This window comes from Aplidium turbinatum, chromosome 7 (assembly GCF_918807975.1).
Source record: "Aplidium turbinatum chromosome 7, kaAplTurb1.1, whole genome shotgun sequence".
Classification (NCBI taxonomy): domain Eukaryota; kingdom Metazoa; phylum Chordata; class Ascidiacea; order Aplousobranchia; family Polyclinidae; genus Aplidium; species Aplidium turbinatum.
Window position 1 is genome coordinate 17,137,441 of NC_137478.1, and position 21,227 is coordinate 17,158,667.

Sequence of the window (21,227 nt, forward strand, 5' to 3'; positions counted from 1 at the left end):
GCGATGTTTTGAAACAACAGGGGGGGCAGCTGCCCCCCCTGCTCGTACGGCTATGAAGCTACCTGACCTGGTTGTGTCTACCCTACTGCAAACGTTGCTGCAAAAAACGCTCTTTTTCTGAACTCTGCATGTCAGTAATGACCTGAACGCCGAGTATCAAGTCATGCAGTAAGCACCTTTGCCCTCTTGTGATTAATAACAAACGTTGAATAGGTTTCACTGCAATGTAATTGTCAAAAGATTTAATAGAAGCGAATTTTGTTGAAAAAAAAACCTACATGACAACGTCATCCAAATGTCTTCCAAGACTGCTGTTGCACTCAAGATGGATTTCTTGCAAGAGGATCATGGCAAAATCAACAACACTTTACAGCAATGACTTTTGAACATCGTCAGGTAGTAAATCAGTGTTAGAATCCACCCCGTCGTTAGGATAGAGCCAAACGTTCCATTTATATTCGCCTTTATCAATCTTCATCACAGCATACTGCAGTGTCCATCTGTGGAACAAACAAATATCACAAATTACTAATAAAATAACCTCACATAATCGCCTAATCAGCAGGAGGTTTTCAGGTGAAAAAATTATCCTTAGCAATATGAACTCAGCATGGTGATCACTATTCCCTTTATCCTGATAGCTATGGCGAAACCAAACGTACCAAAAATATACATAGTCAAAATCAAATTGACTGAAAAAGGCATGGTGGAGAATCTGTGGCATGAATTAATGGTGCGATACTGATGAGCCTAGCCTCATGGGCGAAACAGTCTATCACTGTCAATTCTTGTTACTGTACAATCCGTTGTCGAAAAACATTCATATTTGTCTATTACATAGGCTATCTTCATGTTCATATCTAACACTGTTGCAAATGCTTGTAAAACTTAAGACAGTTTCGTTATTTTTTAATCAGAGACGATAACATTGATAAACATGCACTGTCATATTGAAATGTTGATTTACACAAACAAATGCAGAAGTTTTTAACCAGGTACATCAAGATAAGGAACTATTGAACAACATAACTCAAAGGCAACTCAAATTTCTCGGTCACATCATCACGTCACATCAACGAAATACATCAATCAGCCAACCAAGAACACTTTGGGACACTGCACGACAAAGGCAACATTGAAAGAATTTACGAACTGAGCATCTAGTTCATCAAAGGCTGCATCGGCTATGATACTGTGGTAGCTTTGCTCTAGGTGTGTCTTGATAAATCGTCGTCATCGTGTGATCCTCTGGGGTCGAGGGTTTACCCCTTTACCACCTCACAAAACCATGTTCACAGTTCTCAAGAAGGATTTGAATATGAGCCTATTCAAACACATGAAGAAATAGTTGCTAAATGCCAATACTATTGAGAAACGTCTCTCCAGAGCCAGAATTCTGCTGTCATGCATTGAAGGAGGAGGCACGCTGCCAAACCTTCTGTTCAGCGATGAGAAGAAATTTGATGTCCAGCATCATTTTAACAGTCAGAATGATCATTCATCGTGTTTGTTCAGGAGATGTCACCATCTCCTAGTCACTCGGAGACAAGGGGCGGCATCAGTGATGGTGTGGTTCAATCAACGAATCAGGAAGGAGTCCATTGACTTTTGTGGACCAAGGAGTGAAATTGAACCAAGAAAACTACCGAAATGTTATTCTTGAGGATTCATTGTTGCCTTGGGCAAAGAAAGACTTCAAAAACGTAATTGGTCATTCCAACAAGGTTCTGCCCCTTTACATGGCGCCCCATGTTCTGCCCCTTCACAGAGCTAAGAGAACGCAAAACTTGTATTCAGCCAATGATCCCTAGACCTGAACCCCCTAAATTTTGGCATCTGGTCTTACCTGGAGAGCAAGGTTTTGACTAAATACCACTAAAGTTTGGAACTGGAAGCGCTGAAGGCTAATCTGAAAAAAAAATGAGCCAAAATACCTTAAAGAGTTATTCATGACTCTTGCAGGTCCTTTTCGAAGCGTCTCCGACCTGTTGTCGACGCAAATGGCGGACGCATTGAGTAAAACTTGTTTTTCCTAAATATTTATTTGATAATAATATTATATGTTTATTACTCAAAAATTGTTTACCATTTGTTAAATACAGTTGTTTGAAGTTATAACTTTACTTATTGATGACCCTGTATTTGCAATGCAAGTTGACGATTCAATTGACATCGGTGACGGGAAAGCCCAATTATTGGCATTTATAAAATATGCCCATGATGAAAAGATTGATAGAGTAGTTTTTCTGTTGTAAGAAGCTTAAAGAAAAGACGACTGGTCAAAATATTTTTGAAATTTTAAGTAGCCTACGTGGAAGAAACCGAACTGTCCTGGAAACAATATGTTGAAATTTGTATAAATAGAGCTCCGTCCATGGTGGGGTCAATTAAACGATTTGTATCACTAAAGAGTAAATATTGAGATCAAAACTATGCGGTTTTCTTTGTCGCAAAGTATTTGTTGGGAAAACATAAGGCTCAGATTTAAAAGATGTGTTAAACCAAGTTGTAAAAATAGCAAAACTACATCAAAAGTAGACCTCTATTTGTCAAACTTTGTGAACATTGGGTGAAAACCATGCTAACCTTTAGCTACATACCGAAACAAGGCGGCTATCATGCGGAAAAGCAATATCACGAGTATATGAGATGAAGGAAGAAATGCTCAAAAATTTCAAGCTTGAAGAACAAAAATAATATTGGGGTTTGCTCTGTGACTACAATGGGGTCTCCAAATTAGCCTACAAAAGTGAATTCTAAAATGCAAGGTAAATCTGAAAATATCTTGTCTTCAACAGACAAAATGTGAGCTCCATGTCTTCTGTTTCTTCCCGCTTTGACCAACTCGTGGAGTAGTAGCCTACAAGTTGTTTGAATTTCTCTACAACGCTAGCAGCCTGAAGAAGTGTCTTAGAGAAAATGGTTGGGTTGGTTACAGGGATGGAGGAACCACGTGCGCCTCGTGAGCCTGGGCCCACCTACTTTATTTTTTCGGTGGGCCTGGCCCACCTACTTTATTTTTTCGGTGGGCCTGGCTCACCTACTTTTGAAAGCCAAATATTTTTGAAAAAGTAGAGAAAGATTTGACCAAGATAACCTGCAGTTTTTTGTGATATAGAGAAAGTAATTTTAGCTGTAGCAAGGGTAGAGGATGCAGAAATTTTGTCTCTAAAAGACGGCACTTAAACCAGGCTAGATGGGGATATTGATGTTAATTCTCTCGCAAACAAACTCAAGCTGTTAAAATAGATAAAACATTTACATAAATCTATCAAAACTGATACAGTTTTACCTGAAAATCCCTATGTTTAATGCTACTGCAAAAAGGTCTTTTTCGTGCCACAGACTGGTGAAAAATTACTTAAAAAGCAGATTAACCCAAAAGCACTTGAACCATAGGATGAACAGTTGAACACATTCACAAAAACTTGATCGACCAAGTTGATCTCACCTCAATTTGCCAAGAATTTATTGCTTTCAATGATCGTATTATTAACTTTTTTAGGAAAAAATTTCAAGTGTAATACAGTAGCAGTCACCTATATAGTGACAGTTGAAGGAACCTTGTTGTTGTTTGATACCAGTAGGCCAATTATATTTGTATATTGGTGGTGCAGCTGTTGTGTATGCACATAATACTGCACGCTGTTACTCCTGGATAACTTTGTTAACTGTTAAATATGTGTATATATCAGTACCGGTAGCATATTTACAAAAGGTTCCCTATTTTGTGCCTATCTCGAAAACTGACCAATCAAATGCCGGATCGCTTTCTTACGTCATTGCGTCATTTACGTTTTCTTTCTTTGGTCTTCTGCTAATAATGTCTGGTACAGGAGCAGGCTGGTGGTCAAGTCAATTTATTTTGTTTTAACAGCGCCATATATTAACAAACAATCAGAGTACGGTAAATGGAATTGTCAAAACAATGCATTGTACAACTGTTGGTTAGATTATGGTGCAATCAGGATGGTAGCGAAAGTTGGTGATTAGGCTGCACGTTGAAGACTAGTTAGTAATGAAGTTTGGTTGTGCAATAGGGTCAGAAAGGCTAATGAACGTCTTTTGCATGCTGGTTTTCTATAGGCTATGTGTAAATACACATCTAAATACTTTGCAAGTGGATTTAGACTAGGTTTATAAAACATTACGGTATTTTGTATTGTCCATTGAAGCAAATTTGTGTGATCAGTCTTGTTTTCTGTGCAAAGTGGAATATTAGACACAAAACAGGCAGTTCTGAGTTTACTAAGGTTCCTTTTCTGTATTAAAAACAAGACTGAGGTCTGAGGATATTTTTTATACAAATGATTAGTATGTGGGCCTACATTGGATATGAAGCCTTGTCATTGTAGTGAGAGCTTTCAAGAGTTAATTTGTCAGAACAAGAGCTAGTAGTAAGAGTATGGGTTAATTTCAATACATCACACCATCAATACACTGACTAGTGTCATTGACTAATTCAATGTAGCTTTGTGCATATTAAATTGTGCTAGACCATAGGCAGGTGAAGCAGTTGCCCCACTGTCATCAACAAAATCACTAATTTAGGCAAAAATATATGTATTTAAGCCAGTGGAGTATCCTGGTTTGTTTGTTTTATTATCTTTATCCTGCATTGCGGGAAAGCGGACTTGAGCGCTATGCATCAGTGTACGCCTTGCGACGTACACCTGACCCACGCTGCAGCCGACTGCAATGTCTGTTTCCGGTTGTCTACTCTACATATTAAATTTGGTACTACCCATTACTCGAAATCGATCACTGGGTAGAGGCAATTATCGTAAAGTTTCTTGCCCAGAGAAACAACAGCAAGTACGGGTAGCTGGAGTCGAACATGCAGGCTCTCGACTGCGAGCCCAACGCGCTAACCACTCGGCCACTGCTACCAACAAATGCCAATCGGGAAACTAAAAAAGGCCCAGTGGCCAAACACTTTTCAATATTGAAGTGGCCAATATTGAAATTAAGAGAGCGAGGAGGTTCTGTTATTAACACTTTCTATTTCTACGCATAAATTCGTTGTCCTGGAAAGATTTCTGATTTCATCAGAATTGTAAGGCATGCAGTGCATGGCTTGCATGTATGAAGAATACGCCACTGAATTAAGCAATGTTTCATTAAAATTGCACACATTTTGCCCCCTAAAGTGGTTCTGTATGGTTATAGCTGTAAGCCTAGGCTATTAAATGATGGAATGGCCTATTTTGGTGAGTCCGATCCCTTAACGGGGAATTTTCAATTTTTTTTAAAATTATTGGGTACCGTAGCCTAATTATCATTGCCGTTTTAGGGTTAGGGGTTAGAGGTTAGGAACTCACCGAATAGTAGCAGACCCATAATATGAAGTAAATCAATATAGGCTACCTAAAGGGCTAGCTTGTTAGTAGTCCAGAAAGTTATTTGTAAACAAAAGTATATACATACAATACATAATTTACATATGTTAAATTTTAGTAGCAATCCAAGGTTTTAATCTGATCTTTCATTTAGGTTTTATTGTGATAAATTCAATGCTTTAATAATCTATATTTGTGAAATGGGGCTTGTGTGTTGTGTAACAAGCTGTAAAAGTGGGTATGTACACGTCTTGCAAGACTGCAGTGAAAGTACCAATGTTTTGATTTCCGAAAGATGAAGAAATGAAAAAAAGATGCTGCCTGTTTCATAAATTTAATTGCAAATGTGTGGAAAATCATGTCTGTTACAACACCTACAAAAGGTAAGAATAAGATCAAAAGAATGGCTTTAGTTTGGTTGTTAAATTTAATTAATTAGATTGAAATTGTGTAGAGTGACAACAGTATTGCTGTCCCAAGGTAAAGCGACGTAACTACAGAAAAGTAAACACCGAGAAAAAACGCTTTAAAGTTAATCGTAAACCATAACTACATTTTAATCGCAATTCAACATTTGATGCCTCTACCTAAAAGAACTTGCCTACATTTTGTTTGAATGAGAACAAAAACATTGATTGCTGTCCTAAGTTTCGCTAATTAAGATAATTAGTGTAGTTACGTCGCTTTACCTTTGTAAACCTGCTTGTGTTTCTGACTGTGCTGCAAAGGCAAACCAGCATATCTCAAACAATGCATTAGATTCACACACAAAATTTGTAATATTGTTCAAATACAATGCAGTATCTTTAGTCAACATCTATTGAGTCAAGTGAGTTGTCATTGGTGGGTAGCTGTTTCCAAAATTGACGTCGATTTGCCGGCATAAGCGGGCATAGCTTGCTTAGTATGTCCCCGCGTTTTTTGGATTATATCCTAAAGTAGAAAGGAAAAACGATTTACACACCTATTTAAAACCACCTCCAGATTCTGGCGATCTGCGCAATGTGTAGGTCAAGGTATTCTTCCTTCTAAAAAAACTTTGAGAAGTGGAGCGGGCTTTGGGAGTTTGACGGATGTTCTGCCACATCCAGTTTCGTCTTTGGTTATAATTTAGTGCCAAAACTGGTGATGAATTCTTTGCCGATCATCTTCACCTAAGACTTTTATGCATCCTTTTATACATTTATCTGGACACGGTGGCTTTAAAGGATGAGCCAAACAGTCATATTCGATCTTTTCGACTTCTGATCTTTTCGTTTCTTTTTATTTACATCTTTTGGTTTGTTTGTGGCAAGTGTGACTGGAGTACGTTCTACAACATCATCGCTCTCGTTTGGGATGTGGTCTCTGTCATTAACGTTCTCGTCCTCAGAATATTGTGAAGCCTGTTCTACGCCATCATCGCTCTCGCTTGGGATGTAGTCTCTGTCATTATCGTCTTCAGAATCATTCATAAGCGTTTCCACAACTTCATGCAAGTCGATTTTTCTGGCCATTATTCGCGTTCAACTAGTGCTTGTAACTGCTTTAAAGCTAACTGCTGATTCTGTTCACTAAAATGATGCTACAAGGCGCTTTATGAAGAGTGTTTACTGTTTGAGTACAGAGGCTGCAAAGTCAACCCATTAACAAAAGATTAACCTCATTTATCTTTACAAAACGAGCGAAACAATTGGCCTTGTTTGGCAGAGACTAACACCCCATTGAGAATTTGGGATTAACTCTAGACTCTACTGCAATTCGACGTAACTGGGATTATTTGCTCTAGATTCTATGGTAAAACGACGTAATTGCCAGTTACGTCGTTTTGGCTTTGCATATATCATCTTTACATGTAGTTACGTCATTTTACCAACAAATATCTCGCAAACTACTGCAGTTACGCTGTTGAGTCTTTGCTGGAAGAAAAATATAGTCTTTGTGAAGCGTTTAACAATAAAAAGTGGGAAAATCAAAAATATGTAGTTACGTCGCTTTACCTTGAGACGGCAGAGTACTTATTACGGCCCAGCAAATAAGTTTTTGCTCATTTATTCACCAACTTCTGACTTTGATTCGAGGCAAAAAAAAAGGTTCGTTCTGGCGAGGATAGTAGGGGAAAGCCGTGTAATATGAACTGCTGTGTATTATGAACCCCCTGTTGTTTTTAGAAAACGTGGCAATAAAAAAGTTTGACTTTTAGCAGTTTGAATTAAGTAAGTTTGCTGGTCATTCGACCGGAAAAGTTCTTGTTGAAAGTTGGCGTGTTGCTGAAGTTTTGTAGGTATGAAGGTTTAAAGCTTGTGTGATATTATTTTGCAGATGGAAAAATTGTTGTTTTTTTTGTCAGTATATCAATGGACTTGTATTTTTTTGATTAATATACCCTCAAATAAACGTGATGATGGAAATCACAACAAGTTTTATTTAAAAAATGCATTATTTAGTTGATTATCAGCATTTTAACTGGAATCACCACAAGTGTGTAACATGAACCCTAGCTGAATGTGTAATATGAACCCAGGTTCATATTACCAAGTGCTTTATGATGGTGTAATGAATTTTTGTAAACTGGGGTTCTGTAAACTGGGGTGGTTCTGGGTTCTGTAAACTGGGGTTCAGACTTCAATTTTACCAGCATTCTCAATGCAGTGCACGTGGTTCGATTAGTGTTGCTTATCTTTTTGTGAATTTAATGCTTGCATTTAAAAAGTAGTGCATGTTTACTAAAATTGGTGTAGATTATTTGAAAACCTTGTGGTAATAAATTTTGTTATGCTCCACATGTAATGTGGCTTGCTTTGGTGCAGTTTTGTGTAGTCAATCCACCTCTATTCAGCAATGGTTCAAAGCGGTTCATATTACACATCACAGGGGTTCATATTACACAGAGGGTTGTGTAATATGAACTCTTTTGGTAAATTAATAAAATTGAAATAACTTTTTGATTGCAAAATATCACATACTAATATGTTGATGGGGAATAGGTATGCATGTTAGCTTGCTGTTGTGTGAATATCGTCCATATTTTTGTTGAAGTTGTGAAATTAGGAACATTTATTGTTAGGGGGTTCATAATACACGGCTTTCCCCTAGGTCTAAATTGTATGTTGTGTACCAATGGGTGTACACTGTACACTACTCAGAAATTGCTAATGTGCACTGTATTTTTTCAGCTTTTCGAAAAAGAGATGAGTTGTGTTCTCCAATTGAAGCTGATGGAATCAAACAACAACCGAGTTTGACCTTCTTTGGAAAAAAGAAACCTTTCTGGGCTCACCTCACTTCACAGATATTTACTGCATGCATTCAGACTATGGGTGCGGTTCCAGAGTTGGCGCAACATTGATAACCAACCATCATTTCACCTATGTTATTTGTTATACCTCACAGCCAATGGAGTTGCTACTCTCATAAACACCTTAACAGTTTTTTCAAGCGTGCTTGGTATTGTAATGTTTATTGTATGCTTACTTCACATTTATTTGCAACCAATCGTATGAAGTGAGTATTGGTGAAGTTGCTGTTGTATTCTTATTGAATAAGATCAGACTTTCATTGATTAGCAATACCTTATTGTGGCAGGGTAGATTGTTTATCAGTGTGTTGTGATTTGACTACATAATCTCCTGGTCATTCCAGACTATTTTTGATGGCCATATCTCAAACAAAGTATTTGCTTATTTTTTATTTATTTTTTTTAACATGTGATATATTTTATTAAATACAGGTCATCTTTACGAAGCAGACACAAAATGCTGACTTTAATAAGTAATCACGCTATCTACGAAGGGATAGGCCTATAGCTGTTTGCATGATTAACTGTCTTAGTCATTGATTAAGTATATTTACGTCTACTTGTCTATATCACGAAACATAGTGTAATCTAAATGGGGATATAAAGTAGATATTTACACTATAGAATATTTGACTTGGGTAAATTTGATCAAAGTGTTGGAAGCATTAATTACGTTGTTCAAATTGCTTGTATCATCAATCTTATCATTTACTTGCTTCCTTGATTGTCACCATTGCATGGTATTGTGCTCTGTCATGTTACACCATCTGATATATCTTCTTGAAGAAGTCAATTGTATTGATTGACGAAACGTACGAAAATGGATTTATTGTTTTCATGACTGTGTACTGTGTAGCTCTTAATTAGTAACATGTTAATAGTGTTAAGTAACATGCGTAACTATAATGTGTCAATGACAGTAGTCTATGTACGCGCTTTAGTGCATTCAATGATGTGCTGGTGCGTGTACTGTAGAGCCAGAGGTAATGAATACCGTATAATATATGTGCCAAAAATGACTGGTGTTTTATAGGACACCGTGGTAGTCCTAGTGGTAAGGTACTATGTGTTCGTTTTGTGTACATCCGAGTTTGCCTGTAGACTTCGTGTAGGCCTAATCGACAACTTTTTTTTTAAACCCCAAAGTTAAAGTTGCAGCTTGTCCTTTTCCCTCAAGACGTTACCAATATTACCCAATGACATTACCGCACTATGGTTTGACTTTCACAACCCGGGAAAAGCTGTGACAGATATTTGTCGCATCTGCACCAGGAACAATTAACGTTCAACCTGCTATCCTACCTCCATACAAGTGCTGGTAGCAATTAGGAAATTGCATCGCTAAGCCTATCTTAGTTTGGTTCTTGTTAGGTTGTTAGTTGTTGTTATTATTGTTAGGTTCTTGGAAGTCGCAATCTTCAGTGAATATTATGCATAGCGTTTATGTTTTCATGTTACCAATAAAGTATCCTTAAAGATGACAATCATATTCCAATCATATGCAGGACATATTTAAGCAGGATGAAGAGCAGCTGTTTACATATGAATCATGCCAGGTGGTAAGAATATTGGTATCAACGAGCTCCTGCAGAGCGTGCTCTTTGTGACCATAGATCAATATAACCTGTTTAAAGGTATGAACACTGATCCTCTAGACAAGTTCCATGCAACGCACTTCTCTGTAATAGCATTCAAGTAAATATACCAGGGTTGTCGGTATTTTACCCGACCCAAAAAAACCCGGGTGTTTAATTTGTTTTAAAAACCCACTTAAAAAAACCCATAAAAAAACCCAGAGCATTATATTTGTCCAGTTTTTATTAGAAAATTAAAAGAATGAACAAAAACACTACAAAGCACTTAAAACAAACTTTAAATTAGGACTTAAGGATGTGATTGTGAAGTAAATTTCCAAGAATAAACTGAAAACGCAGTGGATATTGTACAGTACACAAAGATCAAGTAATGCCACTTTGTGTATACTACACTAAAACTCATTTATGCAAGAAAGCCTTATACTATAGTTAAACTGGTGAAAGTACTACTCTACTGTAGTCTGTATATATGATGTAAAATGCAATTTAGGAGGCTATTTACCAATTACAGATTCTGGATTCTAACGAATGGCTGTTTCAGAGCATTTGCCTATGGCCACGCAATCGCTCATCCATTACTATATATATAATATACTGTATAATAAAAAATGTTTAAACATGATGGCATAAATGCTCCTTGCCTTCAAATCTAAAGCAAATGATACAATTATGTGATTTCTACCACGGTAGCATCAACTTGGCGTAGAAATCAGTGGATGATGCAACATCCAACTTGATCTTGAAATTAATGGATGATGCAACATTCATGCAACCATGAATCTACCTTTTTTGCATCTTTTTTAAAAAAACCCAAAAAAACCCGGGTTTTTAAAAAAAAATATATACAGACTTTTTTGGGTTACCTTTCCACCCGAAAATATGGTTAGATTTGATATTTTGTGATGTCCTGACATAGAATGACCAAGTTTGGTCCATGTACCCTATGGGGTGAAATAACCCCCCTTTTGGGGCTTTTTAGGGGCTCTAGGGTCCAGACCCACCCAGTGGGGTCAATCTTCCATACTTTTTGTGAGTGGCATGGTTGATCCCAGTAACTTCAAGGGGTCAAACCTTTTGTACCTTATGGGGTGAAATCTTCTGTCGCAGGCTCTCTCGGTCTAATAAAGCAATTTAACAATTTTGTAAATGTTTTAGCCAAATTGAGCCCAAAAATGGAAACTTTTTGCTTGTTGGTACGAAAGGCAATCATGGAAACTCAATGTATAAATGATATAAAGTATTTGGAATGCAGCAATGCTAAGGGGGTTGATTTTGACTGCTGCTCCTCTGGGCCCACCTACTTTTAAAATGGTTCCTCCATCCCTGGTTGGTTGGTTTTGAATCTTTATCCTCGGACTGACAAAGCTTTGATTGGTTATTCCTGGTAGTTTCGCTTACTTGTAGAGGCTCTTGACACAGGGCCGGTTACCGAGATTGGCAGAGAAAAGTTTTCCGATTATTGAAGTGTTGTTGCCAGGAAATTATTACATTCACTAGGTGCCGCTAAATGGAGAGCAGTCCTGAAATGCGTTGCTCAAGCGCACACCCCGACAGTCGAACTTGCGCCGCGTGATCTTGAGCGGACACGTAATCACTGAGCTAACAGGGCGGACAATGGAACTGGACAATCACTGCAAAAAATTTAAAAGAAAAATGGGAGACATTGATGCCAACGAACTAATAATGGAATTGAATCGTTTTATTTATGTCACTGAGAAAGAGAGAGGACTTGTCACGGCAAAGCATTTTTTAACGTACAAGAACAACCTACAGGAGATATATCCGAATCTTTGCAGTTGCATCAGAACTTTTCTGACCGACCACACCAGTTACTGTTGCCAGTGCTGAAAGGACCTTCAGCAGAATGAAACTGATCAAGAATATCCTGCGCTCAAACATGACAGATGACAGACTTTCTGCTCTTGCAACTACCAATTTGTACCATCGAGAACAAGATTGCCAGATCCTTGGACTATGACCCATTGCAATTTGCGCAGAACAAGGCTCGAAAGAAGCGCTTTGCGTAATATTATGTCCACACTGTCACTGTAGATCTATGTATACACAGTGCACTGGTAGGAGCAGCTAATGCAAAAGTTAGCTTTCAACAAATCAGCGGTTTGTTTAACGAATCCGCTAAAATTTCTAAATATTAGCGGAAATGCTAATTCGCTAACCAAAGCGTTAGCTTCCCTAATTAGCGGAACTGCGCGCTCTACTGTGTAATGAGTGTGTATACATAATATGAACCCTGCATGTCGTGTAAAATAAAAACCACAGTCCAGTTTCTGCGTTGGAAGGGGCCTCGGACGCATATTTACAAAAGGTTCCCTATTTTGTGCCTATCTCGAAAACTAACCAATCAGAAGCCGTATCGCTTTCTTACGTCAACTCATTTGCAAAGTTTTTTTGCGTGATTACGTAGGTTTTCTCCAGGATTGCCAGTTCTGCGGTTTTCCCCTGGAGTTAGGCTAGTTTTGTTTCAAAGTCGCGGAAAAATGTTAGCAGTAGGGTTTTTTCTTGTTTTTTTCTATATTCATAAAAAAAACTTTGACTATATTCTGAACTTGTTTCATTTCTTTCGACGACTGGGCTACTTTTCAGTAGCAATTGGGCTATAAATTTTAAAAACATCTGGCAACTTTAGTTTGTGTCTGCTCTGCTGTCTGGCAGGCTAATCGCTATAGGCTAGTACTGTGGGAGGCTAAATGTCGTAATATTTTTGTATATATCATATAATCACTGAGTATACAATGTGCAGTAATGAAAGTAAATGAACCGTGATGATTATCCAATTCTTATAATACATTTTATCTGCAATTTTAGATTTGGACTATCGGACAAAAAGAAAGCATTTCACCCCTACATCTCATTCCTATATAGCCGGGAAGAACGCCCTTTCTTCACAAGTGATTTTCTTGTTGCGTTTACTTTAAACTAAGTTTATTAGGCTTGAGTTAAAACATTCCTCCTTTCTTAAAAAACAATGACCCAAGAATCAAGATGATGCTCTCACTAGGAAGCTCAACCAATGTTGCTTATTAGGGCAACCAATTTTTTGACATAAAAACTTGAAATTTTGACTTTATAATTTACAAATTTTGACTCATAACTTTCTGCGTTTGCAACCCAAATGCAAAATACAAAGCATATTAGCATTCAAACCGTTGGCGTTAAGTAAGGATATCTTTGTTTTTCTAATGAAATAAAAGAAAAATGTGGAAGACTCAACACCACAGCTAACGAACACATAATGAAAGTCACTCGAAAAACTGCAAAAGATAAATATGGAGTGTCTTTAAATATCCCGAAATTACTGAGAGGGTATCCCGAAATTACTGATAGTATTATACTTCAACATCAAGTAATGTTTCACATTATCGCCTTTAAAGTCCATGTCTTTTGGTTGCCCTACTTATCATTGCATTCAACTTGAATAGGCAATACCGAAACTCATACATTATCACATTTTTGATTAATAAAATAAAACTGTAATTGTTTCTTTGCATCTGTTGCAGTTTCTGTATATGGAGTATTGCAAGTGCACATGTATAATATATTTACTGGAATGCTATTACAGAGAAGTGCGTTGCATGGAACTTGTCTAGAGGATCAGTGTTCATACCTTTAAACAGATTATATTGATCTATGGTCACAAAGAGCACGCTCTGCAGGAGCTCGTTGATACCAATATTCTTACCACCTGGCATGATTCAAATGTAAACAGCTGCTCTTCATCCTGCTTAAATATGTCCTGCATATGATTGGAATATGATTGTCATCTTTAAAGATACTTTATTGGTAACATGAAAACATAAACGCTATGCATAAAATTCACTGAAGATTGCGACTTACAAGAACCTAACAATAATAACAAAAACTAACAACCTAACAAGAACCGAACTAAGATAGGCTTAGCGATGCAATTTCCTAATTGCTGCCAGCGCTTGTATGGAGGTAGGAGAGCAGGTTGAAGGTTAATTGTTCCTGGTGCAGACGCGACAAATATCTGTGACAGCTTTCCCTGGGTTATGAAAGTCAAACCATAGTGTGGTAATGTCATTGGGTAATATTGGTAACGTCTTGAGGGAAAAGGACAAACTGCAACTCTAACTTTGGGGTTTAAAAAAAGTTGTCGATTAGGCCTACACGAAGTCTACAGGCAAACTCGGATGTACACAAAACGAACACATAGTACCTTAAGATTTTTTTGAAAAGACAATTTGTTTTCAATAATGTTCACTTTTAGTACGTAAAAAAAACTTTCTACTACCTTACCACTAGGACTACCACGGTGTCCTATAAAACACCGGTCATTTTTGGTACATATGTTATACGGTATTCATTACCTCTGGCTTTACAGTACACGCACCAGCACATCATTGAATGCACTAAAGCGCATACATAGACTACTGTCATTGACACATTATAGTTACGCATGTTACTTAACACTATTACCATGTTACTAATTAACAGCTACACAGTACACAGTCATGAACACGATAAATCCATTTTCGTACGTTTCGTCAATCAATACAATTGACTTCTTCAAGAAGATATGTCAGATGGTGTAACATGACAGAGCACAATACCGTGCAATGGTGACAATCAAGGAAGCAAGTAAATGATAAGATTGATGATACAAGCAATTTGAACAACGTAATTAATGCTTCCAACACTTTGATCAAATTTACCCAAGTCAAATATTCTATAGTGTAAATCATCATCATCATAATCCATCGTCGGTTTGTTCCCCACTAGTGGGGGTGGCCGATTGTTTCCGCGCAGCAATTGTTTTTATCCCTCTTCTCCATTTCACCCTGTCCCTTGCATCTTCCTCCTTCAGTCCGACTTTTTTAAATTCATCCTTCACTTGTTGTTTCCACGTTCTTCTTGGACGACCGCGTTTCCTCTTCCCATCCACTTTTAGATCTAGTGCCTTTCTAAGAAAACTTCCTTCCTCCCTCCTTATCACATGTCCATACCATCTTACTCCATTTGCCCTTGCCATTTGGTCTATGGTCTCTCTCATCTCTAGCATATCCAACAATACTTCAGTCCTTTTTTCCCTTCTCGTTTTCACCCCACACATTGCTCTCACCATTGACCTTTCCGTTCTTCTCAGGATTGCCAGTTCACTCTCTCTCAATACCCATGTCTCGCTACCATATAGCATTGCAGGCCGCACACAGCTCCGATAGACTTTTCCTTTCATCCTTAGTGAAAATTTTCTGCCGTACAACATTTCCCCACATTCCCTGAACTTTGCCCAGCCCAATCTTGCCCTTGTTGTCACCGCTGCTTCACATCCACCACTTCCATCTATCCGATCACCCAGATAACAGAAGTCTGTCACTGTTTCGATGCCATGGCAGAACTCATCATCATGGCCTTCCACTTCATTCCTTCCTTTACTGCATTTCCCACAAACAAAACACTTCGCCAATCTTGTTGCGGCTCTCTTGACATTAGCACATCTTGCATGTACCCACTTTCCACATTCCTTGCATTGCATTGAATTTCTCATCACTCTCTTGCCACATATTCCACAGGGATCTAATTTGCTCTCAACAACTGTTCCTTCTGCTCCACTCACCATCACTTTTGTTTTTTCAAGATTCACCTTGTAAATAGTGTAAATATCTACTTTATATCGCCATTTAGATTACACTATGTTTCGTGATATAGACAAGTAGACGTAAATATACTTAATCAATGACTAAGACAGTTAATCATGCAAACAGCTATAGGCCTATCCCTTCGTAGATAGGGTGATTACTTATTAAAGTCAGCATTTTGTGTCTGCTTCGTAAAGATGACCTTATTTAATAAAATATATCACATGGTAAAAAAAATAAATAAAAAATAAGCAAATACTTTGTTTGAGATATGGCCATCAAAACTAGTCTGGAATGACCAGGAGATTATGTAGTCAAATCACAACACACTGATAAACAATCTACCCTGCCACAATAAGGTATTGCTAATCAATGAAAGTCTGATCTTATTCAATAAGAATACAACAGCAACTTCACCAATACTCACTCCATACGATTGGTTGTAAATAAATGTGAAGTAAGCATACAATAAACATTACAGTACAATACCAAGCACGCTTGAAAAAACTGTTAAGGTGTTTATGAGAGTAGCAACTCCATTGGCTGTGAGGTATAACAAATAACATAGGTGAAATGATGGTTGGTCATCAATGTTGCGCCAACTCTGGAACCGCACCCATGGTCTGAATGCATGCAGTAAATGTCTGTGAAGTGAGCCCAAAAGGTTTCTTTTTTCCAAAGTATAAATAGATCTCTAGCTTTTCCAAAGAAGGTCAAACTCGGTTGTTGTTTGATTCTATCAGCTTCAATTGGAGAACACAACTCTTCTCTTTTTCGAAAAGCTGAAAAAATACAGTGCACATTAGCAATTTCTGAGTAGTGTACACCCATTGGTACACAACATACAATTTAGACCTACTATCCTCGCCAGAACGAACCTTTTTTTGCCTCGAATCAAAGTCAGAAGTTGGTGAATAAATGAGCAAAAACTTATTTGCTGGGCCGTAATAAGTACTGCTGTCACTCTACACAATTTCAATCTAATTAATTAAATTTAACAACCAAACTAAAGCCATTCTTTTGATCTTATTCTTACCTTTTGTAGGTGTTGTAACAGACATGATTTTCCACACATTTGCAATTAAATTTATGAAACAGACAGCATCTTTTTTTCATTTCTTCATCTTTCAGAAATCAAAACATTGGTACTTTCACTGCAGTCTTGCAAGACGTGTACAACTGTACATACCCACTTGTACAGCTTGTTACACAACACACAAGCCCCATTTCACAAATATAGATTACTAAAGCACTGAATTTATCACAATAAAACCTAAATGAAAGATCAGATTAAAACCTTGGATTGCTACTAAAATTTAACATATGTATTGTATGTATAAACTTTTGTTTACAAATAACTTTCTGGACTACTAACAAGCTAGCCCTTTAGTTAGCCTATATTGATTTACTTCACATTATGGGTCTGCTACTATTCGGTGAGTCCGATTCGGTGAGTTCCTAACCTCTAACCCTAACCCCAAACCTTAAAACGGCAATGATAATTAGGCTACGGTACCCGACAATTAAAAAAAAATTTGAAAAAATTCCCCGTTAAGGGATCGGACTCACCGAAACAGGCCATTCTGTCATATTATAGCCTAGGCTTACAGCTATAACCATACAGATTACAGAACCACTTTAGGGGGAAAAATGTGTGCAATTTTATTTTAATTTTGTGGTATTCGTTGTATTGCATTGCAAAAGCTTTAGCCTAACTGGTTTTGAATGTTTAACATGGCATATAAAGTTAAGACATTGGATTCATGATGTGTTTCGAACCTCATTTTTTGCAAAACAGCTCAAACAAGCTCAGATTGCAAGAACAGCTAAGTAAAGCTCAGATTGCAGGAAAAGCTATAAAACCTAAGGCAAATCTGCAAAATTTTCCTGGGGGAGCATGCCCCCAGACCTTCCTACACTGGCTATGACCTTCCCTCCATTGCATGCCTAGTAAAATCAACCAGGGTACGCCACTGGCTTAAATACATATATTTTTGCCTAAATTAGTGATTTTGTTGATGACAGAGAGGCAACTGCTTCACCTGCCTATGGTCTAGCACAATTTAATATGCACAAAGCTACATTAAATTAGTCAATGATACTAGTCAGTGTATTGATGGTGTGATGTATTGAAATTAACCCATACTCTTACTACTAGCTCTTGTTCTGACAAATTAACTCTTGAAAGCTCTCACTACAATGACAAGGCTACATATCCAATGTAGGCCCACATACTAATCATTTGTATAAAAAGTATCCTCAGTCTTGTTTTTAATACAGAAAAGGAACCTTAGTAAACTTAGAACTGCCTGTTTTGTTTCTTATATTCCACTTTGCACAGAAAACAAGACTGATCACACAAATTTGCTTCAATGGACAATACAAAATACCGTAATGTTTTATAAACCTAGTCTAAATCCACTTGCAAAGTATTTAGATGTGTATTTACACATAGCCTACAGAAAACCAGCATGCAAAAGACGTTCATTAGCCTTTCTGACCCTATTGCACAACCAAACTTCATTACTAACTAGTCTTCAACGTGCAGCCTAATCACCAACAGCGCTGTTTAAAGTAAACTTTGAATACTTGCCAAACAGTGACACTACTGTGCGCAGAAGTGCTTCTCGCGAGGTCACGTGACTTCATATCCCAAGCTCACTATATCCCCGATTCCAGTAAATACCTTCAATGGTCTTACTATAGCTATCAACAAGTAATAGGTAACTGTAGCTAAACTAACTATAGCTAAACAGCTAGCTATCAATAACTTGTATCATCACATCAGCATAATGTTTCAATCCTAAAACTAGCACTGTTACCACTATACCCTCAAAACCTTTTTTCCACCTGCCACAATTGGAGCCTTTTTGCACTCACCAATAGAGCCCAGCCTAGCGTATCTGTGGTTTTATTAGCCAGCTTGGAGAAAGATATCAATTGCACAGGCTTTCTCAAGTACGCAATGTTCTAACCGCTTTACCAATTGCACAGGTGGTAGGCTACCTGAGAAGCCATGATGCCAGCAATTGCCTAGGTTGGGCTACTGAAATAAAAAATTAACATTACCAATTTGTCAGGCTCAATTTTACATGCACCAGTACCTAAGCTACAGTTAACTGACTAACTTGCTATATCTGCTACATCGAGTGCCAAGAAAATTACATTAACTCATTTTCCATTGATAATTATTTTATGCGCGCTTTCATTCATTTCAATTAACTGACTAACTTGCGAAACATTTCATTCATTTCAATTGTACATGCATCAGTACACTTCACTTACCTGACTAACTTGCGAACTTAATCTTTCGCTACCATCCTGATTGCGCCATAATCTAACCAACAGTTGTACAATGCATTGTTTTGACAATTCCATTTACCGTACTCTGATTGTTTGTTAATATATGGCGCTGTTAAAACAAAATAAATTGACTTGACTACCAGCCTGCTCCTGTACCAGACATTATTAGCAGAAGACCAAAGAAAGAAAACGTAAATGACGCAATGACGTAAGAAAGCGATCCGGCATCTGATTGGTCAGTTTTCGAGATAGGCACAAAATAGGAAACCTTTTGTAAATATGCGCCCCGAACTTATGTTCAGAGGGGGCCACCATCTTTGTTGCTACGACCCTGCACCGGACTCTCATGTTAATTTGAAGCGTAAAGAAGAATCTTAATTGACAAGTTAAAGCATTGTGGCATAAGGGGAAACATTAAAAAACTTATTCATTAATACCTAACCAATAGGCAGCAATACGTGCAGTCGTGCATGGCGCGAAATCAACTCTCCTCGCTCAAATATTACCATTGGTGTTCCTCAGGACAGTGTACTTGGCCCCTTTTTGTTACCGGTTTAGATAAACGATCTTCCTGATGAAACTAATTTAAAAACTGTACTTTAGTTGGCTCACAAAATTACTAGCAACCTCCAACCGATGATAAAGAATAATGCAAACTACACATTTGGCTTGATAACAATCAGTTGACACTCAACTTGAGTGAAACTAACTACAGGGCAATTCCAAATGTGATTAACGGGACATTTTGACTGCTTTTGGATGTAATTAACAAATATAAGATGATGTAAAAACATGAAACCTATGAGATTAGTTATCAGTGTCTTGGACCTAAACTTTGCACTATTTGAGAAATTCATGAACTTTTTACTTTTTTCAAAAATCTAAAAGTTTGTTGTGAGTAACGGGACAAGGGACAAATCTTAAAAATTGGTGCTGTGAATGCAAATTCAAAAGTCTGCTCATTGACAGCACGAATTCTATTGAAATGCCAGTATTGTGTAGTGTAAGTATCAAGGAAATGTCAGCATGGTTTAGTTTGGAAATATCTTAAAGTGTATGTTAGTAGTTACATCATAAATGAAGTGTGTCATTGTGACTAACGGGATATAGCCTTTGTGACTAACGGGACATCCATGTTATTTTCATTATTTTTGTTGTTGTTTTCTTGTATTAATCAGTGAACTGAGTAACAATTTTGTAAAACTGAAATGAGTCTTGCACCCCAGGTGAATCACAGAAACATTTCAATGGGTGCCAGTACTTTAGGGCACCACTGCTAAGCTACTTCAATGAAATAATGTACAATATAAATGATTTCTCTTTTTTTCTCTTAAATACTTTTTCTCCATTAATTACAACATTGATGCAGTCTTTCACTCCTGGTGATTATCTTCAGATGTCATCACGGTGATAGAAATTACTTATATCCATTTTGTCTATTTCTGTTAGTTTTCTCTTCTTTGGATTGGTTATTTGACTGCAAAGGTTTTTTTGGTCATTTCTTCCCAGGCAAGTTTTCGAACAACTGCACGCCTTTTGCTTGGGCTATATGGTAGATTTCTTTTCGCACGTGTTACAGCTTTACCGTAGCTTGATCTGCTCCTGAAGGCAGAGTCTGAGGGAGACACTGTAACAGTTTGGGAGGAAGAAGAGCAGCTGAGTCAGAAATCTTCTTCTGTGCTTCTCGGTACCGGTATAGAGATTTTTTCCGTCGCTCTTACATTCTTTTTGCTTCAACAACCTTATTTTTTTCAATGTTTGACATTTTTTATTTTTTATATAATTTCATGTTGTTTTGCCGTAAACTTTTTCATTTTTTCTTTCTGTTGCTTCAAGTAATTTTCATAGGTTCCCTTATGTTTCATTTTTTGAATCTGTTTCCTTTTTCTTTCAGCAGCAGATTTGGCCATCTTTATTACTGCTCCTGTCTTTTCCATGTTTTTAGATGCCTCTAAAGCTTTTGATAAAATTAATCATCACACTTTGTTTAAAAAAATGATTGAAAGAAGAGTGCCTACTGCCTATGCAATTTGTCCGTTTGTTGCAGTATTGGTACAGTCATCAAACTATGCGTGTAAAATGGGGTGGCCACCTC

General features: G+C 37.5%; 1 protein-coding gene across 3 annotated transcripts in view; it reads right to left on the reverse strand.

Annotated features, from left to right (window-relative positions):
• Positions 1-219: 219 nt before the first annotated feature.
• Positions 220-21,227, reverse strand: part of LOC145774347 (uncharacterized) — a 94,092-nt gene continuing 73,084 nt past the window's right edge. The window contains exons 4-5 of one of the 3 annotated variants that reach the window (XM_082585575.1): positions 1,935-2,032; positions 370-500 (exon numbers count right to left, since the gene is read on the reverse strand). In XM_082585575.1, the coding sequence (XP_082441701.1) occupies positions 1,948-2,032 (85 nt within the window). In that variant the 3' untranslated portion in view covers positions 370-500; positions 1,935-1,947. Of the gene's footprint in view, positions 501-1,934; positions 2,033-21,227 lie in introns of all 3 variants that reach the window. The other 2 variants (XM_082585573.1, XM_082585574.1) reach the window with 2 other exon arrangements.